We start from the raw sequence: 23,065 nt of genomic DNA, 5'->3' as shown, positions 1-23,065 counted from the left end.
CTTTCTTATGTCAATCGAATTATCAGTAACAATAATCACAAACCCCATTAGGAACCAATTATGCATATGCAACTTCTAGCAAGCTTAACTCTTTGCTAACATTATCTCCAAGATGTTTAACTCTGCAGTTAATCCAGTATGCTTCTGGTTCTGCATCTTTAGAAAGTATTATGACCTACAACACACTTTTGTGATATTCTGCTGCTTCTGGAGTAAGAAAGATCTATAAAAATGAAATAATTTCCAGTTACCTTATTTTGTCTGTCTTCAGATGCATTGCATTCTCTCCTCTACCCTGCTCTAGGAGCCCCATTTGAATTTCACATCTGTTCAGTTCCTGAGTGACTCTGTGAACTGTTCAGTCCCCAAGTGTTCTTGTTTTTCTTGCTTGAGCGTGTGCTGTAAAAGGAGCAGAGACCAGAGTCTTGCTGACAACATATAGACAAAGAAGGCATGAAGCAGACTGGACAGTGGGTCATGATAAGGACATGGGATAGAGCCTTCTGAAGATGGATACATGAACTCACTTCTTTCCCGAGAACATTAAGGGAACAGGGTGGAATTCTTCCAGGAGGGAATGTGAAGCCCAGTGACTTGCATGGATGTGGTGCTGCTTATGAGGAAACTGGTTTTGGACTGTACCAAAAAGAACAGTCTGTTCCAAAGATTTTAGCAGAGTAATTCTTCATTTTTGCTGTTACAACTGAGATCAGAATTTATCTCCAAGTATATGTACTGGTTCATTTCCATAATAATCTGTGTATTTTTCTTTGTTTACTGTATGTATGCATCTTTTCCCTGGACAGTGATGGAAATTAAAGGGAACATTTACATTCAATAAGGAGAAAAAGTAGTCCATGAGGATATAACAAACTGTAGCCTGTGTTAAATTGATGCTTGTGGAATCCAACTTCCTGACTTAAAGTGTTTAATGAAAACAAAATCGTTATCTCCTCTTTAGGCAGGTACAGAACTTCCATGGGAGTTAAACACATGCATAAGGAGAAGAGTAGGCCTGTGTGTTGCTAGAAAGTTTGCACCCACAAGGTTATGCTTTGTTTCTGTGGTCTGGATAGTTAAGAAATGATGCTATTCTGAAAAAGAAAATGAGTACAAATCCTAAAGCTTGATGTTTCCAGTACTGAATTTTAAAAACCAGCTTTCAAATGCTCGAGTCTGTATTGTACTTTACTTGTAAAGCTATTAATTTAAACAGCCTTCTTCAAACCTTGCTAAACTCTTTCCCTTGCAGGGAGATGTCTTTTATGCCAGTGAAAGAATGGGGCAAAATTTTAACTGATTGATTTTTTTAAACCCTTGGAAAAATGGAAAGTGCTTATATGGAAAGTGCTGAAACTTCCTTAACCAAAGCGTTGCTGTTTCAGTTTAAAATAACTCATTCCCAAATGGCTTACAAAGGATACAAAACGAGACAGCTCTGAAGGAGAGGAAAAGGGATGAGGAGAACAGTGAAACTAAAGGATGCTTCTTCACAATTAATTCTTCCCAATTACCCATGACCAGTAGAAATGTTCTGTACCTCCCTTTTGCTTTTTATATGAAGTCAATTAGTTCATTGTTCATGTTTTTATAACTGCTAGGGATACCTTGTGTAGTTTTCTTCATGTGTGTTCACACCTTCTTTCATCCTAGTATGTATGTTTGCATGTGTGTGCCTGTTGCAAGAGACTGTTACTGTTTTTTGTAAGGTGGACTTTTATGTCATTACAGTGTGATGAGTTTATCATGCTTTCTGCCTTCTAATTTCATTTGGAAATAAATAAGTCATTTTTGCATAATCATGTATCTTCTGCAAATTCTAATTAATATTAACTTCTTTTTTTGTGCAGAGCTGGTTATTTGCCTCAGAATATTCCTTTGGAAATCATCAGATACCTTTCCGAGGAGAAAGATTTTCTGCCTTGGCATGCTGCCAGCCGAGCTCTTTATCCTCTAGACAAATTGCTGGACCGCACAGAAAACTACAACATCTTCAATGTAAGAGATAGATATTCTCTCTCTCTTTCTCTTTCTACTTCTCTCTTTTTTTTTTTCTTTCTTTCATTGACAAGAGATGAACTATCTCAGTTAGATACTGTAACTGACCTAAGGATATTAACTTTCTTTCTAATTAATCTTTATTTAAACATAGCTTTTTTTAAGCTTTGATTTATTTGCATTTGAATAGTGATAACTGTTGTTTGAGGCATATATAATTAGTAGAAGGAAAGGTAATTATTCCTCCTATAAAATATTATGACAAATAAACTATTTCATTTAAACGAGCAAAAGTAATTTATTTCCAAATTTTCTCTTTTGAGGAACCCAATTGCTGTTTTTAGATTGAGGCCCCAAATCAGCAAGGACACCAAATGCAGGCACAACAGGAATTAAAGATTTCTAGTTATTAATTCCATCCAAAAAACCATGGTGCATTCAATGCAGCTACCTTAATTAACAAGGATTAAATCACCATTGAATCAAAAGCCCATTCATAATTAGGTCCCAAGGGACAGCAGTAGCAGCTAGCAGGAGATAATTAAGATAGACATGGCAAACATTTTAACATTTTACCTGAAATAAAAAAAAATCCTACCTAGGTTGGAGCATGTCTGAGGAAAAACACAGGATTTGATTGCAGCCAGTGACAATTACAAGCTCTTGGGTTTTTTACTCATAGTGAATATTATGTAGTCTACACATGTTGAATGACCAACATACTGTATATAATTTTATACAGCCATTGAAATGAAGGAATTCTCTAAAGCCTGCAATACTTAAAGTTTTTTTTTTCTTCTTAAAAATACATTTGTGTGTGTGCATGTGTACACAGACACGCACCCACCACAAAGCAGGAATCTAGAGGTGACTGGGTGTATGTGTGTATATATGTATATGTATGTATGCATACATATATATATACACACAGAGCTACCTGCTAGCATAGAAAATTATTTTTGTAGCAGGGATGTTATGGATTAATATAGACATATTGAAAGTCTTTCTTTATGAACTTACAATTCAGATGTACATGCAAACCAGACAGCCATAATATAAAATGACATTGAAATAATTTGCATTTTTAGTCTGTTGTTAACTGCACTGAAAAATTCTTATGAGTCTGGCATTGCTGTTTCACTTTTAAACAAAGCTGTGTAAAGAAAATGCAATTTTAATAAATAAAAACAGTAAAATTCATGGCTGAGTTGTGTTTTATCACTACTGATAAGAGCTTTGAAAGCGGAGGTGATAGTCGAGGAAATAAAGTCTTTTTAGTCACAGAATACCATATCTGCTAGAGAAGGCTGCACTATGAATCTCCTTTTTTGCCTGGCATCATACACTTGCCCATGCATCCATAAGAATAAAATAGATGTTCTTCTGTGCAGTCATTTATATTTCAGCTCTCTTTTTCAAATTTGTGAATTCCGCTGGGAGAAGATTATGCCAAAGACAGTGACAGTTGTTTTCTTCACAACTGGTAAAGTATTTAAATGTCTACTGTGTAAAAAGTAAAAGTAATCTAAAACACATTTTGTGCTGGTTTTGTTATTTAAGCATACCAAGAACCTAAACTTGAAATATAGTGTCATTACATATCCAGATCTCATTTGCAGCCCACATTGTTAAGTATTCTGATATCAATTGACTACTTATGTAACATTTTTGCCATGGCTATGGATATTAAAACAATATTCTTTTAACAATGAACATACACAGTGTATTTGAGATTGGCCATAGAGTAGACATTAACCTGTTGACACTCTAGCAAGTTTTCAACCATGTATAGCGAGTTCAAAATAGCACTTAAGAATCTCTTTTTAAATTGCTGGATTTTATAACAATAAATTGGCTAACACAAGGCATCAAATCAAGTAGCTGTTCTACAGATTACTTCTCACTGTAGAGATTAAGGAGGATTGTGTACAGGCATGATATTGTACTAATTGCGAATCAAAACCTTTGGAAAACGGGACATTATTTCAGGGAAAGAAAAGAAGAAAAAACTCAGTAGTCAATACCATTTCAACTTTGAGTCAAAAATCAAAAATTAATATTAACACTGAATGTATTTTTCTTTCCCCCCTCAGGAGTATATTTTAAGACAAGTTGCATCAATGTATCTGAAGCTTGGATGGCCAACGAATAATTTAAACAAATCGCTTGTTCAAGCATCCTACCAACATGAGTACTGTTATTTCTTCCTTTTTTTTTTTTTTTTTTGCATGCTATAGTTATAATAAAGCACTCTCCTAAAATTTGGTGTGATCTTCAGCACATGGTACTGTCCTAGCTCTTATCTTCCTTTTGTTTTTCCTTACTGGGTGTGAGGGACAGCAGCAAGATGCTGTGAAACAAATTTCTCTTTCTTGAGTTTTACAAACAAGAAATGATTTCTTAAGCCTTAATTTAATATTTGACTGCACTAGATATTTAAGAACTTGGATGCACATGACCACAGAAGTCAGGAAGTGTGCGTAAGTGTAAATGAGAGCTGATTTTGGCCCATGGCTTGTTTTTAGATGTTGCAGCTGCTGAAGGCACTTAGTTGACATTGAAATCTGTATAGCTGGATTATCTGTGATATATGTTATCTAACTATCAGCTGCTCCCATTATCTTCTTAGAAATGCCTTTTGTAAACATTCAAACACATTTATTAACACAGTCTTATTGCCTTCTTTAATTTGGGCAGAGAACTGCGTCGTGAAGTCATCATGTTGGCCTGCAGCTTTGGTAACAAACACTGTCACCAGCAGGCTGCAACATTAATCTCTGACTGGATTTCTAGCAATAGAAACAGGTAAGTGAAACAATAATATGCATTTCCCTTTTCTCCAGCTCAGCTGGAGTGCTCTTCCCTCTTCCCCCCTCTCCAGTGCCCTGCTTTGCAGAATGGTGGAGGTCACCAGCTGCTCTTTAAAAATGGCTGTGGGGCTTCAGAATGAATTATTTGAGTTTGTGTGTATGAGTGGGTGAAGGGGAGACTAATGTAGCCCCTGCCCACATTGCGGTCAAATAATCATATGCTAAAGGGAATGAAGCTGGGTTTTAAAGAGGAGTGTAAAAGAAGAAAGGAAAAAAGGAAAAACATCGCATTGGTAGACAAACGCAGAACCTGTGTCTGGGCAAGACAGCAGAAGGTGCTAAATGGTAGAAGAAGTAAAAAAGTTAGAGACAGAAGGACTGCGAAGTAAGAAAGGAGACCAAATAATGTAGTTGGGGAATATTTTATGTAGTACTTGAAGGTGAAAATTTGGAAGTAAAACATGATTCAGGAAGACTCAGAAAAGCTAGCGTAGGCTTTCAGAGAAGGGGATAGCTAATGCATTGACCATTGGGGACACTGCAGTGGTTTGACAGCAAATATATAAGTTAGGTTGTCCAGACACAGGGTTACTCAGCTGAGGCAAGGGAACAAAGGCTATGGGTAGTGTATGAAGCTTAACTTCTAAATGCAGGTAACTAAGAGACATTAAATTATTAAATATACAAGTACTTAAGTATGTGGTGATCTGTAGATGGTAAGCACACTACAGGTTAAGATCGCAGCCTCTTGAGAAGAATGATGTGCTTTCTGATCGTCATGGAAGGCAGCATAGAAGTATTTGCATAAATACATCACCTTATATCTTAGTTTAAAGGAATATATTTGACTTTTATAAAAACAAAAAAAGAGGAAATGATGAAGTTCTTAGGCCCAGTCCTTTCTTAGGTCTGCAAGAGTGTCAGATCTTTATAGATGTTCAGGCATGTAGGATTTTTAAAAGATACAGTCAGGTGTTTATTTGCAATTAAAATATATGTCTGTCTGACTTTGCAAACTTTGAAAATCCCTTAAAGGCATACTCATGTACTAAGTACCTGTCTGTCTTTCAAAAACAGCCATGAAATGACATTGGAAATTGCACTCCTCTGTGACTTTGACACTAAAAAAAAAAAAAAAAAAAAAATCCTGAAACTATGACTATATACTTTTAAATGGGAAAGGAGGAGGGTGGGGGGACTTTTCTGTGTAAAATGATACCAGATATATTTACTATGGAATATAAACCCCATGGTTCTTTATGAATTGTTATTGTCAGCTACAACAATGAGTATATAACTATCCAAAGAGGAAATTATGGAGAAAGAATCGTTGGAAACAATCAGCAAAAGTAATTTACTTAGATATTTATTTGCAAAATTAGTTAATCAAACCTAGCACCATCTATTAACATGCACAGCGGTAGATTATTCAGTGTTAAAAAGCTGTCACTGCAAAGCTTTCTCCTATCCTTTGTCTTCATCCCTCTCGACAGGATTGAAGAAGGCGGCATCAGGAAAAAAAAAGCTTATTTCTTTACTAACAATAGCAAGAGAAGGAAGGAATAAATTTAAGGAACCATCTGAAGATTCGTCTTAGCCTTTCTATGGGGCCATTCTTGGGAGCATGAGATTGTGGCTGCCAGCATATGATGAGTATTATGATAAAGGCCTCACAGGAGGGCAGAGGAAGAGAATGGCTATTAAGTTAAAGCAGTGCATTTCTCCAAAGGAACCGCACAGATTTGAAAAATAGCCACAACAAATAATGTAATTACAGAGTTCGGATTGACAGTCAGCTGATAAATAAGGGTACAGCTTCCAAAGAAGCCAGAGCTGTGTTTTTATTTATTTTGTAAGATTATAGGATTAGTTCTGTTCTCCACCCTAGAAATTACCAATTGCTGTTCTCAGAGCGGTCTCATATATTGAATGTAACTAAAATAGTAGCGGACTGACTTCATATCTACTTATATTGAAAAAAACATTGCAAAGGCTACTAATAATAGCAGAGAATTGTTTTAGCAGCTTGGTAGACATAAAATCAGCCTATGTTTCACAGTAACAGCAGTTATAGGGATCCACCAGTTTGCTCATTTATGAAGCTTCAGATTCCTGCTAAATCAAAGAGACCCCATATCATCTTCAGTCAGTTTAAACCAACACAGACTGAAACCTGAAAATAAAGCTTGGTCTGTTTTCCTTCCTTTTCCTCCAAGAAAATGATGATGATTCTATAATAAGAATTTAACTAACATGATGTTTGAGTCATGGCTCTCCCTCTTTTAGCACTTCAGAGACAACAGCTAACTCAAGTACAAAGAGCAAGCAGATTAGTGCAAGGTACATGCAGAGAGCACATCCAACAGGTGTCACTCTGCACTCTTTCTGATCAGTAAGAGGTTTTTTTCTCAGTTTGGTGCCCTTAACAGCTGTTTGTGAATTTGCTCCAAACTAACACCACAGCATCCTCAGGAATCTCTCAATGCTCATTTCTTCACAAAGAAGGGGAAACTCGTGCTGTTGGTCTTTTTCCAGCCTTCTCTGACAACGCCTGGTGAGGAAAAGCTGGTGACAATTGCAGAGAATATATGTATCCATGCCTGTTCCACTCCTTGTCAACAATGAGTCAAGTTGTAGCTGCTGAAAATTACCCTTAAAAGTTCTCATAGACGCCTTTCCTTCTTATGAAATGGACCAAAGGTGTTGACTGGGGTGTCCCAGAAAGCCTGGTGTTGGTGCAGCCAGAGAATGAAGACAGAATTCCACAGAACTCAGAGATAATCAAAGGAAAAGGAGTGTCTCTGCCTAGGTGGTTCTGTTCCTTCAGGAAATATCTGAGATCTGCAATGTTTGTGGATGGTCTTCCTGGTGTTCCTCCTGGGGATTAGGTGGTACTGTCTCCGAAAAGAAAATTCAGTGAAGTTTTGTGCAAAAAGGAAGCCTGGGCTATTTTCAAGCTCATGGTATTTTTGTAAACAAGCACAGTTTGACTATGAGAGTAAAAATAAAGGCAAACTTGCAACCTTCCCACCCCTCTTCCCCCAAAAGCTTTTTTCTGGAAGATAAGGTGGTTCATGCAAATGAGCTAATTCATAAACGATACATTTTGGAAGTATAACAAATTCTTCAAAGCAGTAGGCACCGAAATGAGACTTGGGAGTTGGACTTGTGCCCCAAGATCCAAATCAATACAAAATTAAGATTTTAATAAACTCATACCACATAAATGCACAGGCAGTAACTCATGGAAAGGAGGTTGTTGATCTCCTGGCAATTAATGCAAAGTTAGAATGGACATAGCACAGAATGGCCAATTAATAATACTGTAGAAATGCTAAAATTCATAATTTTTTAACCATGTTTTTAATAAGTCTATGGATCCTTAGAAGTTCTTTTGAATTATTTCTGTATTTTACTTGTACCATTTAATTGGGGATGAAGTGTTAGGTAATAAACAAATACAGTAACATCTCCTCTGTTTTACCAGCATATGCTTACAGTTGCTGTGGTTCCTAGTAATTATGTTTAGTATGATAGGTCCAGAAATTAATTACCATCTATTCTTCACTCCAGGGGATTGAAATAATCATAATAGTCAGTTACTGTTTGTACTTTGTAATTACATGTTCTTTACTGTACAAATAATTTGCCACTGCTCACCAAGCAAAATAGTGGTCATTCATAGCACAAAGCCAGAGGTCCTCTTTGTGTTTCCAGCAGTATTTGAAAAATCCCTTTAGATTTCCAACTGTATCATTGCAGATTTTCTTATGGGATTAGTAAAGAAACATACACAGATCTGCAACATTATCCTTCATGCAGTAAAAGAGAAGGTTTTTATTCTTCCTGAGAGACTTGAAGGCTTGAATCTCTAAAGCGACTTTGATGTTTCAATGCCTCATTTTTGGATTCCTGGTTCACAGAGCAGAGTCAGATGCTTGGAGTTAGGCTTCCTACAGGGAGATCTGGGAGTCTGTGAATGAGGTTGACAGCAGCCAGCAAGCTGAGTGAAGGGCCTCTGAACAGGAGACAGTGAAGGTGAGCCCTTTTTTTGGGCCAGCACTATACATAGGAAGACACCTGTGTCAGGCAAATATGTGAATGGCAATCTTAGAGATAGGGTTTTTTTCAAAAGATACCTTTCAAAAGTGTCACTAAAGCAAGAAAAGGCTTGCTCCTTTTCTTTTGAAAAACAGCTGGCAGAGGAGCTGCTACTCAACCCCCTTTTAAACAATAGTTCTGTGACTGAGGCGGTAACTGAGATTGTGGTAGATCTTCAGTTTAATTCCTCGGCTTCACATCTGGCACCTCACAGAAGATCACCCTGACCAGCTATCTATGAGGTGTTTGGGACAGCACTAAGACACTGCACCACACTTTTCTTCTCTAGTTGAAGCTCTGCCACTATAATTTATTTCATTAGCAAGAGAAGGAATACAGCTGTCTAACTCAAAGATGAGAGCATTCATCTGAGAGAGGGAGGCTTGAGTTCAAACCCTTGTTTCTAAGATTGCCTGTGGTTTTTATTTAATGACTCTCTAATGTATGCAATTAACCTTTGAGGCATGGCTTTAAACCTCCATCTCTCTTGTTCAGTTGGCTGTATTAGCCTCCAGGGTACGGAGAGTCGCTTTCTGTCTTTCTCTCCCTCACACGTTTTTGCAAAGTGACATTTTGTAGAAAAATTACCTTGGTAAGGAGGAGATTTCAGCTTCATGTGTGCCTGAAATATCAGGATTACTTAGTATGTAAAGGACTTTAAGGCAGTATTGCTCACTACCACTTTTCAGGGCAGAACATGATGCTAAAACAAGGAACATAACTCTGGAAAAGAAGTTTGGCTCTACGAGGCACAAAACAAACAGGCAGCATCACCTAATGGATTCTAGGAACAGGAGACATCCGATTGTTCTGGTCTAGGAATTGGTGTCATATTTTAATCCTTGCAGTTGTTAAAAAAAAAAAGATTATTTCTCTCAACTGAAAATCTGAGAACAGACTTCAAGGTAGTGCTTACTGTGTTTTTAATCACTGAACTTAAATCATTTTGGTATTTTTATGTGGTTGAAGCACAGTTTGCTTCGAAGTCTGCATTAATTTCTGATTTGATATCAAGGCAAATTTTTTTTCTCTGTTAAATTGGGATACCTGCCACTTCTGTATTGGAGCAATGGAAACCCTTGAAACTTCCATGCTTATGTTTAGAAGAATTCAAAAGTAGTATAAAACATATAAGCCCATTGAAATTTCCCTCATAAACTGAAAATGTAAAGTTACTGGAATTCAGTTCACAGCAGAATGCTGTACAAGAGAAGCTACAGTTGGCTGAAAATTAAGATGTTTGCTTCTACCTTCATTTAACTGTGCTCATCCCTGTGAAGCTCTTTCATGTGTGAAGAAATACATTATTCACACTCCTTAGATATAACAGCATTGTGATTCAGCCTAAAAAATTAACAAAATTACCATACAATGCCTGCCTGAGTTTAGGAATCAGCCTTGTTAACCCCTTTAACCTTCACTGCATATCTATTCTGAAAGAAAAACACATTTTTAAGAGGATTAGCATTTTCAGAGTTTTTGCCTTGGGTAGACAGCATAAATGCATATTTCTAAGGTTCAGTAAAGAATGTATGGAGAGCTGTAGCCTGGAAACTCCTGACGTGAGCTATCATAACAATGTATGACGTGTTAATATGCGCTGTGATGGCTCAAAGCATAACTCATGCCATGGACACAAGCATGTTTTACAAAGTGCTCTGTGCGTTGCGGATGTGATTTTCTTACAGCTATTGTTACCATCCATCAGCTACAGGTTGCCACATATTTCTGCTGGCAAAATGGACTGTGGAAGTACGCTCAGTTCAGGCAGAGTTAGGCAGGTTTGTGTGAACATGTGAGCACGCTGTTTTGAGCTGAGCTGCTGATTTTGCCTTCAGCGGATGAAGAAGTGTTTGTATGCTGGTTCTGTTAGTAGTGCTGCACTGATGCTATTCTTCTCTTAATGGGCAGTAATGAGCAGTGCGACATGATAGTACTGCATCAGGCATGATTACATGTTAATGTTTCTCTAAGATATTACTGAACCCATTGGAAGGCCCTTAGCTATTCATAACCACTACAGTTCGCTCTTATTTTGTCTTCTTTAGAAGTGAAACCTTGCCTATTTATTGGTTGGTGTCTTTTAAGTATAAACAGATAACTTTAATTAATTGCCTGTAATTCCCTTAATAACCCTAGAAAACTTCTAGTAAATCCATGTGATTGATCTGGGCTTTGTGTCAACTAGGGATTTAATGTAGTTTTTACTATTTACACTATTGTTTGTCTGTCATGAGGGCTCTGGTTAGTCTCATTTATTTAAAATATTAGGTCGCAGTTATCACCAAAGGAGACAAGCTAGAGGATCCAATATTTTATAGCAACAAATGTGCATAAATTGTGGGTTCACTTCCATGTGTGAAAATCTGGCATCTCTTGTCCTTGCATCCGTTACACTGACCCTCTTTGAAGTAACGTTTTCTTTATTGTTGGTAACAGTCTGCTAATCTTTGTCAACAGAGCTGAGCTTACCCTGCTATTTGATAGCAGAGTTCAATACTCAGCCTCTTTTTAAAAGTTTTTCCTGTTTTGCAATTCTGAATGTATTTTCAGTGTCCACTTTCTGAGCGTATTCAAGAGTCAACAGAGGAAGTCATGAGCTTTCTTTTTTTCTTTGCCAATGAAAGCAATGTTCAGAAGAGTAGGTGATGTTTAAGGTGTGATGCAGACTGTGGCACTGCAGTAGACTGAGTAGGCATCCATTCAGTAGCCCAGGCGTCGAGGAAGTTTGCATTTTTCTCTCTTCATGAGTGAGACTGCCAGCCAATCCTGAATGCAAATCCCAATGTTTTGAATCTGTTCTGGTCTCTAATCATCCGGGTTGCTCCTGCATGAGGAGTGTTGGAGGGCTGAGATGGGGCCAGAGATCTCTGAAAGGAGAATACGCCACGAATTTGCCCCTTTTATCTGTGAGTTTCAAGTCAGAACACATCTGTGTGTCTTTTTGCATTACAGATGAAGCACTTTTGGTTACTAAAAAACGGAAGTGAAGATCTTGGAAGACAGCATCTTAGGACTTAATTATCTCATCTGATATCTTTTTATGAGTAATTATGGGGGCATGGGCTTTTCCAGTGGCTTTTTTTAAACATTGCTGTGACTGTTAGGAACACTGGTTAATTCTTTATCAGTCATAAGAGTGGTGTAAGCGATGAAGAAAAAAGGCTTCCATCAGGTAATTTGAGCAAAGACATTGGTAACCCACAAGCCTAATCTGAGAATACTAAATTCCTGTACTTGCTGTGCAGAAATAGTATTTACTCTTCAAGGGACAAAGGATTCATGTTACTTCACCTGCCTAAATTGGCAGTGTGTATACTGGGCTAGACCTTTAACTACTCAATGGAAATGCCACCAGAAAAATGAACTGTGGTGCAGGAGTGGCTGTAACATGTCTATAAATGAAACTATCCATAGATCTGAGGGAGTGGCAAATAACACAAATAACCAGTCATTAATTGATACACATTTCAATTAAGTCTGGCTCAAGTGATAGAAAATCAAACACTTTTCCAAACAAAGTGGTTTTTTTTTCCTTTCCTTTTCCTTCTGCTTTATTTCTCTCTCTTTATTGATTTGTTTAATTTTGTTGTTTTGTTTCACAGGTGCACACTAGTGCTACAGTCTTGCAGCAACTTATAAATGTACTTAAGTTTAACCACCTACATAAGTATGTGTGGGAATGTGGCCAACAGGTTAATTATTTTTGTTAGTTGCTTAGAAGAGGCATTAGCTTTTTTCATGCGTTTGTTGCCCACCAGCTATTTTTGGAAATCATTAGCAGCAAATCTGAAAAAAATGAGAGAGTTATTTTTATATTTTTCATACATGAATGTGTGGTAAACATAAAACAATAAAATGGATCCCTCCTTCTGTGTTCTCAGCCCCTTTAAGTTTTAATTACTGAAAAAAAATTCAGGCATAGCTATTCATCTCTTTTGAAATGTTACTGGAGTTTTGCCAGCTAGAGCCAGCCAATGTTGCTGAAGTGATTTAACTAATTAATAGGTTGTTACAACATTTGAGTAGAATCTTGCACTCAAGTCAATAAAACTGTTTAAGGAGGAAGAAAGGATTGTTGAGTGCCTGAGTTAATCAAGCAGTCAGTGCTCTGAAAAAGGATCTGGGGAGTATGTCTGAAAAGAGAGAGGATTTCATCTTGTAACTGAAAGACAAAACAGGGCTATATGGGGTGACTGTTTCAGGTAGCATTTTACCTTCTGACTTTTATCAGTGATCACAATAAAATGACCCTATATATAGCAGTTATGGATTAACAGTAATTTTAAATCTTTAGAAGTTTGCTAGATTCTTCTCCGTTTTTTCCTCTTCAGGAATGACAAAAACGCTCTCCACAACTCTGCAAACAACTGGACAGAGAGGACCATATTTTTATTGCAAAAAGTTTCCAGAAAGGACAAAACAAGAAGTATCTACTCAGAGATAAGTCTCACAAAGAAGTGTTTAGCTCACTATTCAGACACTAAAGTCAGTGTTGAATAGCTAGTACTGTTCAGTAGGAAATTTTTTTGGAGAGAGGCAAGCATAGTTTTAAAAAAGTAGAGGTAGATGTTTTCTTGCAAAGGTAGCTGCCCTCTGCTCCAGAGCCAAGTAAAACTTAAGCTGTAGATGGCTTAAACTTCTGTTTTAGTTTGAGCTGAAATGTGCTAGGACAGGAGCAATAACCATCAACTGAGGGATGATATATTCTCTCTGCCTCAGTCAGATCGCTAAGATATCTGCTCCGAACCACAGGACTGGGAATCAGGAGACCTGGCCTCTGTACACAGCCCTGCTACAGACATCCTGAGTAGCCAGATCCTGTTAGTGTCCCCTGAATTAAATGGGTGATAGGCACCTAGATAATCAAGCCCATCACGGCTCTTTGCCTCAGTTTTCTGTTCTCTGTCTTCAGGCCACGCGTGTGCTGTGGGACAGGACATTCCCCTACGGTGTGTGCACAGTGGTGCAGGCAGTGCAGCTCCTTGATTTTGTAATACAGAGGGAAATACAAGCTTCGGGGTTGCCACCTTAGAAAATAAACTGTGCTTTGCTGTTACTCATAACAGAATCCATACTACATATCTGCTGACCAAGTGCCAATACATTGCTCCATGTGAGTCAATATTTCATTGTTATTTCTTACCTGAGCTTTGTAACCTACTAAACAAGGATATAAATATAGTTATCAAGAAAAACAGGCTTAAGCTAAAAGTGTTAAATAGTTGTGGAAATAAATAATATTTCTGATTAATTTTCTCTGCCAAATACTACCCTAAATGCTATTGAGATTTGTCACTTACTCAAAAAACTGTGTGCAATTACACTAGAAAAATCAGAACACAATTTGCCCAGAAGATAAATAATTATGGTCCAATTTTATAAATGTATCTCCAATTGTTAGAACATACTTTAAATAGGAGCAAGTATGTACCAATTAATTATAACTTAGAAGATTATTCTTAGCTCATTGTAGAGCTTTATTATTCACTCTTGAAAAAAAATTTCTGTAAAGGCACAGCACAATTTTAATTAATTTTTCTCTTGCTGTTTAATTTTTAACTTTTTTTCCCAAAGTGTTTAATTTTTAAACATGATCTATGCTAGCCACATATTTCATCCTCACCATCATATCTCTTAAGCAAGAAAAATAAAGTTAAATAAATTGGATCAGTATTCAGATAAAAGCCATTTAAAGTGATGCTTTCAAAAGTTAATTTTTATCTATATTCTTCTGAAGTATCCATCAATCATATTAGCACTTTAAAAATGAGAGCAGCCTTGAGGGCCCAGATGAGGTTTCAGGTAACAAGGGAATACATTCTATAGTGTCACTACCTAAGCAGTGCTGAAACAATGCTTAATTTTATCCACTTGATTCAATTAATGCAGGAGGCAAACATTGCACATGCTGATCCAGTGCCATGGAACTGCAATTTTAGAGCAACATTTTCCATGAAGCTATAAAACTAAAAAATCTATAGACCAGAGAGTTTCACATGTTTAGATAACGATGAAATACAGGCCCATAATAACTGAAGGGGAGAGAAAGCAAAAGTCTCCACAAAGGGAGAAAATTCAATTAGAAGGTTCTCTGTTGAGGCAGTAGTTAAAGAGAAATGACTTTGGGGATATTCACATTTTCATAAACAATTTTCATTTCCACAAAAAGGAACCCCCTGTGTACAGTCCTGATTACAAGCCTCTCATAGGAGTAATTTGTAGCTTTTCATAGCCGTAGGTTTTGTAGTTTCTGAAGCTAAGGCTTTTAAAGTCAGTACTTGATTTGATGTTTTGATTTGTGGGGTTTGTTTTTTTTTTTCCATGTTGTCCTAATGACTTAGCTTATACGTTGAGACCTAAAATCTTCCCTAGAGCACTTGGTCAGATGATTTTGAATAGATTTGCTGCAGCACTGCAAGTATACTGTTACAGATTTGGTAGCAATAGAGTTTCATTAGCAAAAAGCATAGTGGCATCTGGGCTGTGGGCATGTGATCAATGCCATCAATCTCTTAAGTCTTCCTTCCTTCTCAGAGTGTGCAAATGATCCTGCAGTTACTGACTGCACTGCTGCTAAAACCACTAGTGTCGGCACACAGAATGTAAATGATGGAGTAGCTGGGAAAGCCTATTGAATTAATATGTTTTACTATAACTTTCAAAAACGTTAACCTCGCAAGTGAGGAATGCTGTCTTTTTCTGGGGTTGGACATCCACCTCAAGTCACCTGTGCTGCTTGCTGCACCCAAACACAGAGTGACAGTCCTTGCAGCACACATTCCTACTTGAATTAATGAGACAGTCAGCCAACAGAGGATTACCTTTTCCAGGTGCCTTATAGTTCCTTGACGTGTCTGTTGGCTGAGTTGCATCTCTTGCAGTAAACCAGAGAAATTATTTCTGCCAGCAAAGCTCAGCAAGAACTACATGTGCTTTTAAAAAATGATTTAGTGTTTGTGTGTCAAGATATAAAGTCCTTCTGTCACTGAAATAAGGCTTGACTGGGTTCAGTTCTCCTTCATTCCCAAATATCATAGGATAAAATAGATTTGGGGCAACCAATCATTTGGTCCCATGGTCAGGATAGCATCCCCTACTCCTTATAATTTAGCATGCATCCTTATGGTTGTTGTCTGTTTATTAAATCAGAAATTAAAGCAAACAAACAGCAGAGAAGCTACATACAGCCAGCATAGAAGTTGTGCTTTAAGAACAAATAAACTAGAGAACGCATAAATCAAGACACAATGATAATTAATATCACTTCTGTGTTGTATGCAGTATATTTGTATATGGCTGCATATGCATGTTACTGTAACTGCTAACCCGAGGTTTTGATAAAGTTGCAGCTATTTAGAAAACTGAGTGCCTCATTCTCAACTAATAAAAGCCAGCACAAAGGCAGCAGCTAAGTATCTGTTCTGTTAATTTTAGTATTTCTTGAATTCTTGTGTTTAAATATGTAATCTTAATTTTCTTTAGTAGACTCACTTGTATGCAATTTCCTTTTGCATGCACTTTTTGAAAAACAGGTGAATATTCCATTACGGTGAAATGGAAATTCAGCACCTAACTCACTTGGATAGTTCTGAAAATGTCACCCAAACTCAGATTTTACTAATGATAACTCAAATTTTGGGAATCAAAACACAGTAGTCTGGAAGGATTGGTGAAAGTGATGACTTCTTCACTGGCTGTATATGTTTAAACATAATTTCTTTTAATGGATCTGGTCAGCTTTAAGAATTTTCCAGTTTCCTTGATCTTGGCATAGCTGTTCTGTAGGGACCACGGAAGCAGTGGCATAGACCAGCTGCATAGACAAAGGCCAAAAGCAATTGGTCCCGGGTAAGTCTCAAGAGACTTACTAACTTTTTTCAGTGCAAGCCAAATTTATTAGGGCATCAGAACATCAAGGGGAAAAAATCTAGGAAATTGGAAAAAAAGCATCAAGAGGGAAGAACCGTGGAACCAGCATTTTTTGGAGGTTGCAGCTATGTGGCAGTGACATGTAGAAGCTGCGTACACTGTGTGGTCATAGGCTTGGCAATGCTGATTGCGTCCCGTGGCTAGCGATGGGGGTGTGCTCACACAGTGGTTTGGTGGCGGGAGCAGAGGAGCAACAAGATCTTGAACCAGTCTAGGATCTGCATTGTAGGCACCAGTCTAGCGTGGCTAGATGGTAGCAGTTCATGGCATTGCACATACAATGTTGCTTCAGAGGCAATATTCCTGGTGTGTGTTGAGCATAGTTAAAAGTTTTATATTCCTACCAGTTTTAAAATGGGTTATAGGTCTCTTGCCTACCCTTTCAGTTTTGCTTTGGAGAGTTTACTCCTGAATAAATGTCTGCGTTTGTCTGCATCAAATGCAAGATATCCAGGCACTAATCAAGCTGGCCCTATGTGGTTCGGTTAGCACAGGCCTGTGCTATAAATTTTTCAGGAAGCAGAGGTATTCATGTGACTGCAACTAAACCTGCAGCTACACCTGATGAGTTGATGACTACACTAGTCAGAGAATATGAATAAAGACAACCTCAGGAATTTTAGTACTTTTAGTACTCAGAAAAAGCATAACAAAAAAGCAGTAGGCATTAATTCTCCAAAGGGCTTCAGCCAGGAGGAGGAGGGGTGATTTTTTTCTTACAGTTCTGCTTTGATTTAGCTACATACTCTTTTTATGCTTCACCTCATAAAAACATCACAGCTGTTAGGACCCCTTAGAGGCAACAACAGTTTTTATCCCTTCACAGTTATCAATATATAGTTTCCTATCTTGCCTGCTTCCTCCTGAAGTACTGATGAGCAACCAAAACTTTGAACTGCTGAAAAGCCACACTGGTTTCATTTCCCAGGGATTCAAAAATGGCCAAAGGGATCAGCTGAAGGTTTTTTACAAAAACACTCACTGCTGAATAGAGAACAACAACAAAAAAGTTTCAGGGGAAGAAGAATTTCTCTGAAGGGTGAATAGATGGGAGTAAAAGAGCCTCTTTGGTTCTTGACTGTTATAATCTGGTCTTTTGTATAGGACTTTGGTGGAAGTCTTAGAATGAAAATCTTCATGCAACTTTTTCATTTTGTATAGTGTAAGATTTGATATCAAATTTTACAGAGGTAATTTTATTCTTTATCCCACTGTATTACTGCCCAGACACTGACAATAGCCTAATCTATTTCCAGATTCTTTAAACAGGTCTTGCATTTGAAGTGAGTTGTTTCAACCCAGCTGTTCATAACTGTTTTGCTGTAATTTTTACTGGCAAAAAAGAGGATTTTTTTTTTTTGCAAGTCAGAAACATATTTCTCTGAGAAATGTCTAGGCTTAACAGTAGAAATACCCTTCACTGAAAAGTGTTTCAGCTTGTAGTATTTGTATCAGAAATGTAAGTAGGACAGAAAATTGAAAGCCCAACTCAGATCTCTTCACAAGGAAATAGTACAAATGCATATCCTATGCTAGGTCTGAATTCAGCTTCAAGAGGTTGTTTCATTTAATTGTAGTCTGACTTTATATTGTTTGAGCTCCTCATCCAAAACCGTTCTATAGCATCTCTGACTTTATACTTGTATGCTGAATAAGTGAACAGATCTCTGTATTTTCTTACTCCTGAATATACTGTTTTTAAGTAGCATTTTTTGAGCACATCCTTCCTTACCTGCACATTACTGTACGAGGATAGAGTGCTTTAAAACGCAAGCAAGGAGGAGTTTCTGGCTGTTTAGCTCCCATTCTAAGACCTCAGTACTAAGGACAGGAGGAGGAGATTTGGCTTAGAGCCCAGAAAGAGAGTGATAAGATCCCATGCTAATTTGGAGAGTTTGTGAAAGTGTCCTGCAGGTTATGTGGTACATTATGTATTGATGAAATAGAAGACCACAATTTATACTTTTCTGACACTGTGACAGGTTTATGAAGGAAATGCCAGGCATGTATCATGCTATCAGAAAATCCATCAGAAGGGCTGGGAAGGTTTTGGTGCAAGTAAAGAGTTATTATATTTAAGTGTATTTCACCAAAAATTGGTTACTGTTGCCCTTTAATTTTGTAATCTCCTAAAAGTAATTATGTTCCTCCTTCATTTCCAGTATGAAGAGACTGCTTATTTAATGCAATGCTTGTTCTTGCTGATTTCTTTTTTAGAATCCCACTTAATGTCAGAGACATTGTCTACTGTACAGGAGTTTCACTGATGGATGAAGATGTATGGGAGTTCATTTGGATGAAATTTCATTCTATCACAGCAGTGTCTGAAAAGAAAATATTATTAGAAGCCTTAACTTGCAGTGATGACAGAAATTTGCTTAACAGGTAGAGAAATATTATTTATTTATATCTGATGGTTATCAGTTTTTATGTATTATTGCTTGAGCTTTGGTCTAAATGAAAAACTTCGATTTTAAAGCACAGCTTTCCTTTCTATTTAAACTATCTTATATTTTTGCATTAACGCATATGAGAATGGACACATTTTCATGTTATTTCACTTCCGAATTGTCATATGTTCACTGGAAATGTTTCAAATCTTGATTACTGTTACTTGTTTGTATTAATATACCCTTTATGTAAATATATTGAACAGCCTAGTCTTGTTATTGATTTTTAAAAATGTACATAGAAGTCTCAGTTCAGCTTTTATTGAAATCCTTTTACATCCCTCCAGTTATGCTGACTGTCTTCTAAAAATATCAGAATTCAATAGCAAAACTCAAGATTTTTCTGATTCAGAAATTGGTCTGATCTTTGGAATCACAGAAGTAAAACCGTAAATTCACTTGGAGATTTAAACCATTTGACAGTCGGTTTTTTTTTCCTGAGAGTCTTTAGATGTGCTATTCTTAGAGTATGTGTTGAAGTAGGTGAAACTAAATACTTTGTCCTTGTTTTCCCACCAGGCTTTTGAATTTATCCCTCAATTCAGAAGTTGTCCTGGATCAGGATGCAATTGATGTGATAATCCACGTAGCTCGAAATCCACATGGAAGGGATCTTGCTTGGAAGTTTTTCAGAGAAAAATGGAAAATATTAAATGCCAGGTAAAGATAAAAATTAAAAATTTATTTGCATTGTTTTAGTTTGATATTGTTCATGTAAGTATTTTATAAACTGATTTCTGAATCTGATCCCTTCTCTTTTTATCCATAAATAGGGATACATCTCTAAACATGAGATACATAAATAGGAATCATGAGTACATTTATTCATAGATTCCCACATACATACATAGAAACATTTATGTCCTGGTCATCATCTGTTTGTATATCTATTATTGTACTGTGTTTGCATTTTTGATAATGAATTCTGTCTATATGTCGATTGCTGCAGTCCTACTTTTACATAGATTTTAAAAAAGTGGCAGTTCCCAAAGGAATTTTGCTAATTTTAGATCTGAGAGAAAAAAAAATCTTCTTTTCAAGTGTGTTAGTTGAACTGTGAAAAGAAAACTTTTTGAAATATCTCAGTTTTCAAAAGAATTTCTGTTGCTAATATAGTGTCATCCCCTTTCCTTCTGAGTTTCAGATAATAGAGGGGCGGTATTTTGCATCAAATGCAGATGAGCAGGAAGGAGACTGTGTTGTTTGTATACCTACCTATGTTCTCTTTGAACATGTGCTACATGCTCTTATTGAGAAGCCCAGTGAACACTTTTAAAATCCTTTTTGATGATGATTTTGATATTAATTCAATGAATGAGAAATTTTTTTAGTTCTTTAGGAACAGCCTGAGGGTCTGAGAGGTTTCACAGCATATCATCTGATACTGAGATATTAGAAGGGACCATAACTCAGGTGAGGTTCAGGTTCTTAAACACTGGTGTTCAAGAGCTTTGGACACCCCAGGGGAGCCAAGCCACCCTCATGGCATTGGCAGACATGCCAGAGAACATACTGGAGATCTGTTCACTTCTGGATTCACAGGAGGCCATGTAGGATACCACAGAGTATTTAAAACGGTATATTTAAGATGCTAAATTTAAGTAACTAAATCCTCATGTCAGAAGTACAAACCTATTATTGGTGTCACTGCATCAAAAGAAGAGCCAAGGAAGCTCAGAGTCTGTTCATACAACTTCCATAAAAATTCAAAAAGTTTGTTCATCCTGCTGTGGATAATATTTTATAGCTTAGTAGGTTTTAGAAGTTCAGCTAGGAAAATAGGTTTGAGCTGAAATTTAGTTTTGGAAGTTTATATTGCAGGAGCATACTTTTCAAAAGCAATTCCCTCAAAGCTATAAGAGTTCTGAAGAGTTTAAAAATCAAGAATCCTCTGCTTCTGGTATGATTATCCTAAAAACTGGACTTTTACTCAGAAAGTGGATAGCAGACCCATTGTGCAACCCGGTAAAATTAGTTATGTTCAGGATAGCAGGCAATTTTTCAGATTCCTTAAGGGATTTGTACAGAGTTTAGGTATAAATCTGTCAAAATCTGTATTGCTACAAGCACATACCCAGAAGATAGTGTCCTACCTTCTCAGCATGTTTGTGCATCTGACCACCTAGCTGACACCTGTGATTTTAGATGTGGACAAGTTTAGGCAGTGTAGACAAATGGGTAAGATTTAGAAAACTTTATCAGATCCAAAATTTTTTGCTTGTTTTAATTTAAAATTGCTTAACTTCACTTAAAATTTAAACATTATTTTGTCTTACTTGGTATGCATCACTCTGTTGTCTGATTTCCTAATGATCAGCAAGGCTTCATGGAACACCTGTTACTGTCTTTTTTATGAGAAAATAACAGTATTACTATCTTTTCACCCAGCACCAACTTTTTGCTATCTATATTGAGTCTAACACAAGTCAGAGCCATCAAAAGGATTGTAGCAGTTGGTATTTGCCTTACGCATTTTTTTGAAAGGGATATCCAGTAGAGTTCCTGTCAGTCGTCAATAGATTCAATGCAATGGAGTGAAATAATTAATACAAGCTTTAGATAGCTGATGTATATTGAAAATAACTTCATTTTGTAATTACAGATTAAAACTAGTTAGAGAGACTTTCAGAGTGCAATTAGTCTAATGTCTCTCCCCTTAAGATATTCAGTGAAACTCTGACATGATAGAATGCAAAATTAAGCTTCTGATTTAAGCTTGCCATACTTGTACATTTTTAAAATGCAAATGTTATTGCAGAATTATGGTTCAAGTATATTTTTTCTACAATTATACGTCATCATTTAATTTTGTTTAAAATTGTAATACTTTGTAATAAACAATTTAATAGTGATCTCTCAATAGTATTTGCCATTGAATTTATTATGAAAGATGTTGACATTTGAGACAGTAACGCAAAATAGCTGAGAGTGATTAAAATTTTAATGCTATTATTTCTTCTAACTTGAAAATACTGCATATCGAAGAGTTAGAACAATGACAACAATGTTAGCCCTTTACATTATTACAGTATGCTTGTATTCACATTGCCCAGCAGATACGGATAATGTATCAAATCTTCAAAATCACTCATATCCCATTTACAAAGTGACTTAGAAACTAAGGTGTCTAACAGATTTTTCATTAGAAGTCGGTGGGACTAAGACTGCTAACTTTTAAAAAATCCTGAAAAAAAAAAAAAGAGGAAAATGCTATGTTTGAATTCCGGTTACCTGAGGATGCAAGACTTGGGCTCCTAAATCATTCTGACTGTTTGTGTGCCTGCATGTGTGTGCGAAAAATTTTATCCAACAGGTGCCAATAAGAATTCCTCCCTTCTCAAGGGCTGAGTCATTTGTCAGTATTTGGGAATTTGTCAAAGTAAATGGAATATGCTGCCAAATTTACTCAAATTTACTTCACACAAGTGCAAAGCCTTTGAAAATGTAAGGCATTGGAAGTTCAGATCCTCAGAATAGAAGGGGCAGGTGCTGAGTCCATGACCCTTAAGAAGTTTCCAGGAAGCCAAAGCATTTAAAAGTTTGTTTCTGCAATGCCATTGTCTTTTCTAGGAAGAGTGGGAAGACTCATACTTGCAGGAGCAAACACTTTCTCACAGATGTCTGTTTATATTTCACACTTGCAGAATACCATTTTGGGAAGTGACTTTACCAGAATTTTTGCCAGTAGAGCCCACGTAGAAATTGCTATTAATGGCTGGCTTTTTACCATGTAAGTGTAATAGGCAGTAACCAGCACAGGTATTCATGAAGGCA

General features: G+C 36.9%; 1 protein-coding gene across 1 annotated transcript in view; it reads left to right on the top strand.

Annotated features, from left to right (window-relative positions):
- Positions 1 to 23,065, top strand: part of TRHDE (thyrotropin releasing hormone degrading enzyme) — a 227,958-nt gene that overhangs the window by 193,873 nt on the left and 11,020 nt on the right. Inside the window, exons 13-17 of the mRNA XM_013947643.2 lie at positions 1,851 to 1,998; positions 4,092 to 4,189; positions 4,696 to 4,803; positions 19,059 to 19,226; positions 19,811 to 19,951. Coding sequence (XP_013803097.2) covers positions 1,851 to 1,998; positions 4,092 to 4,189; positions 4,696 to 4,803; positions 19,059 to 19,226; positions 19,811 to 19,951 — 663 coding nt within the window. The remainder of the gene's footprint in view (positions 1 to 1,850; positions 1,999 to 4,091; positions 4,190 to 4,695; positions 4,804 to 19,058; positions 19,227 to 19,810; positions 19,952 to 23,065) is intronic.

Source organism: Apteryx mantelli, chromosome 1 (genome assembly GCF_036417845.1).
Source record: "Apteryx mantelli isolate bAptMan1 chromosome 1, bAptMan1.hap1, whole genome shotgun sequence".
Taxonomy (NCBI): Eukaryota; Metazoa; Chordata; class Aves; order Apterygiformes; family Apterygidae; genus Apteryx; species Apteryx mantelli.
The sequence above is the reverse complement of the archived record's forward strand: the minus strand, read 5'-3'. Positions and strand labels throughout refer to the sequence as shown.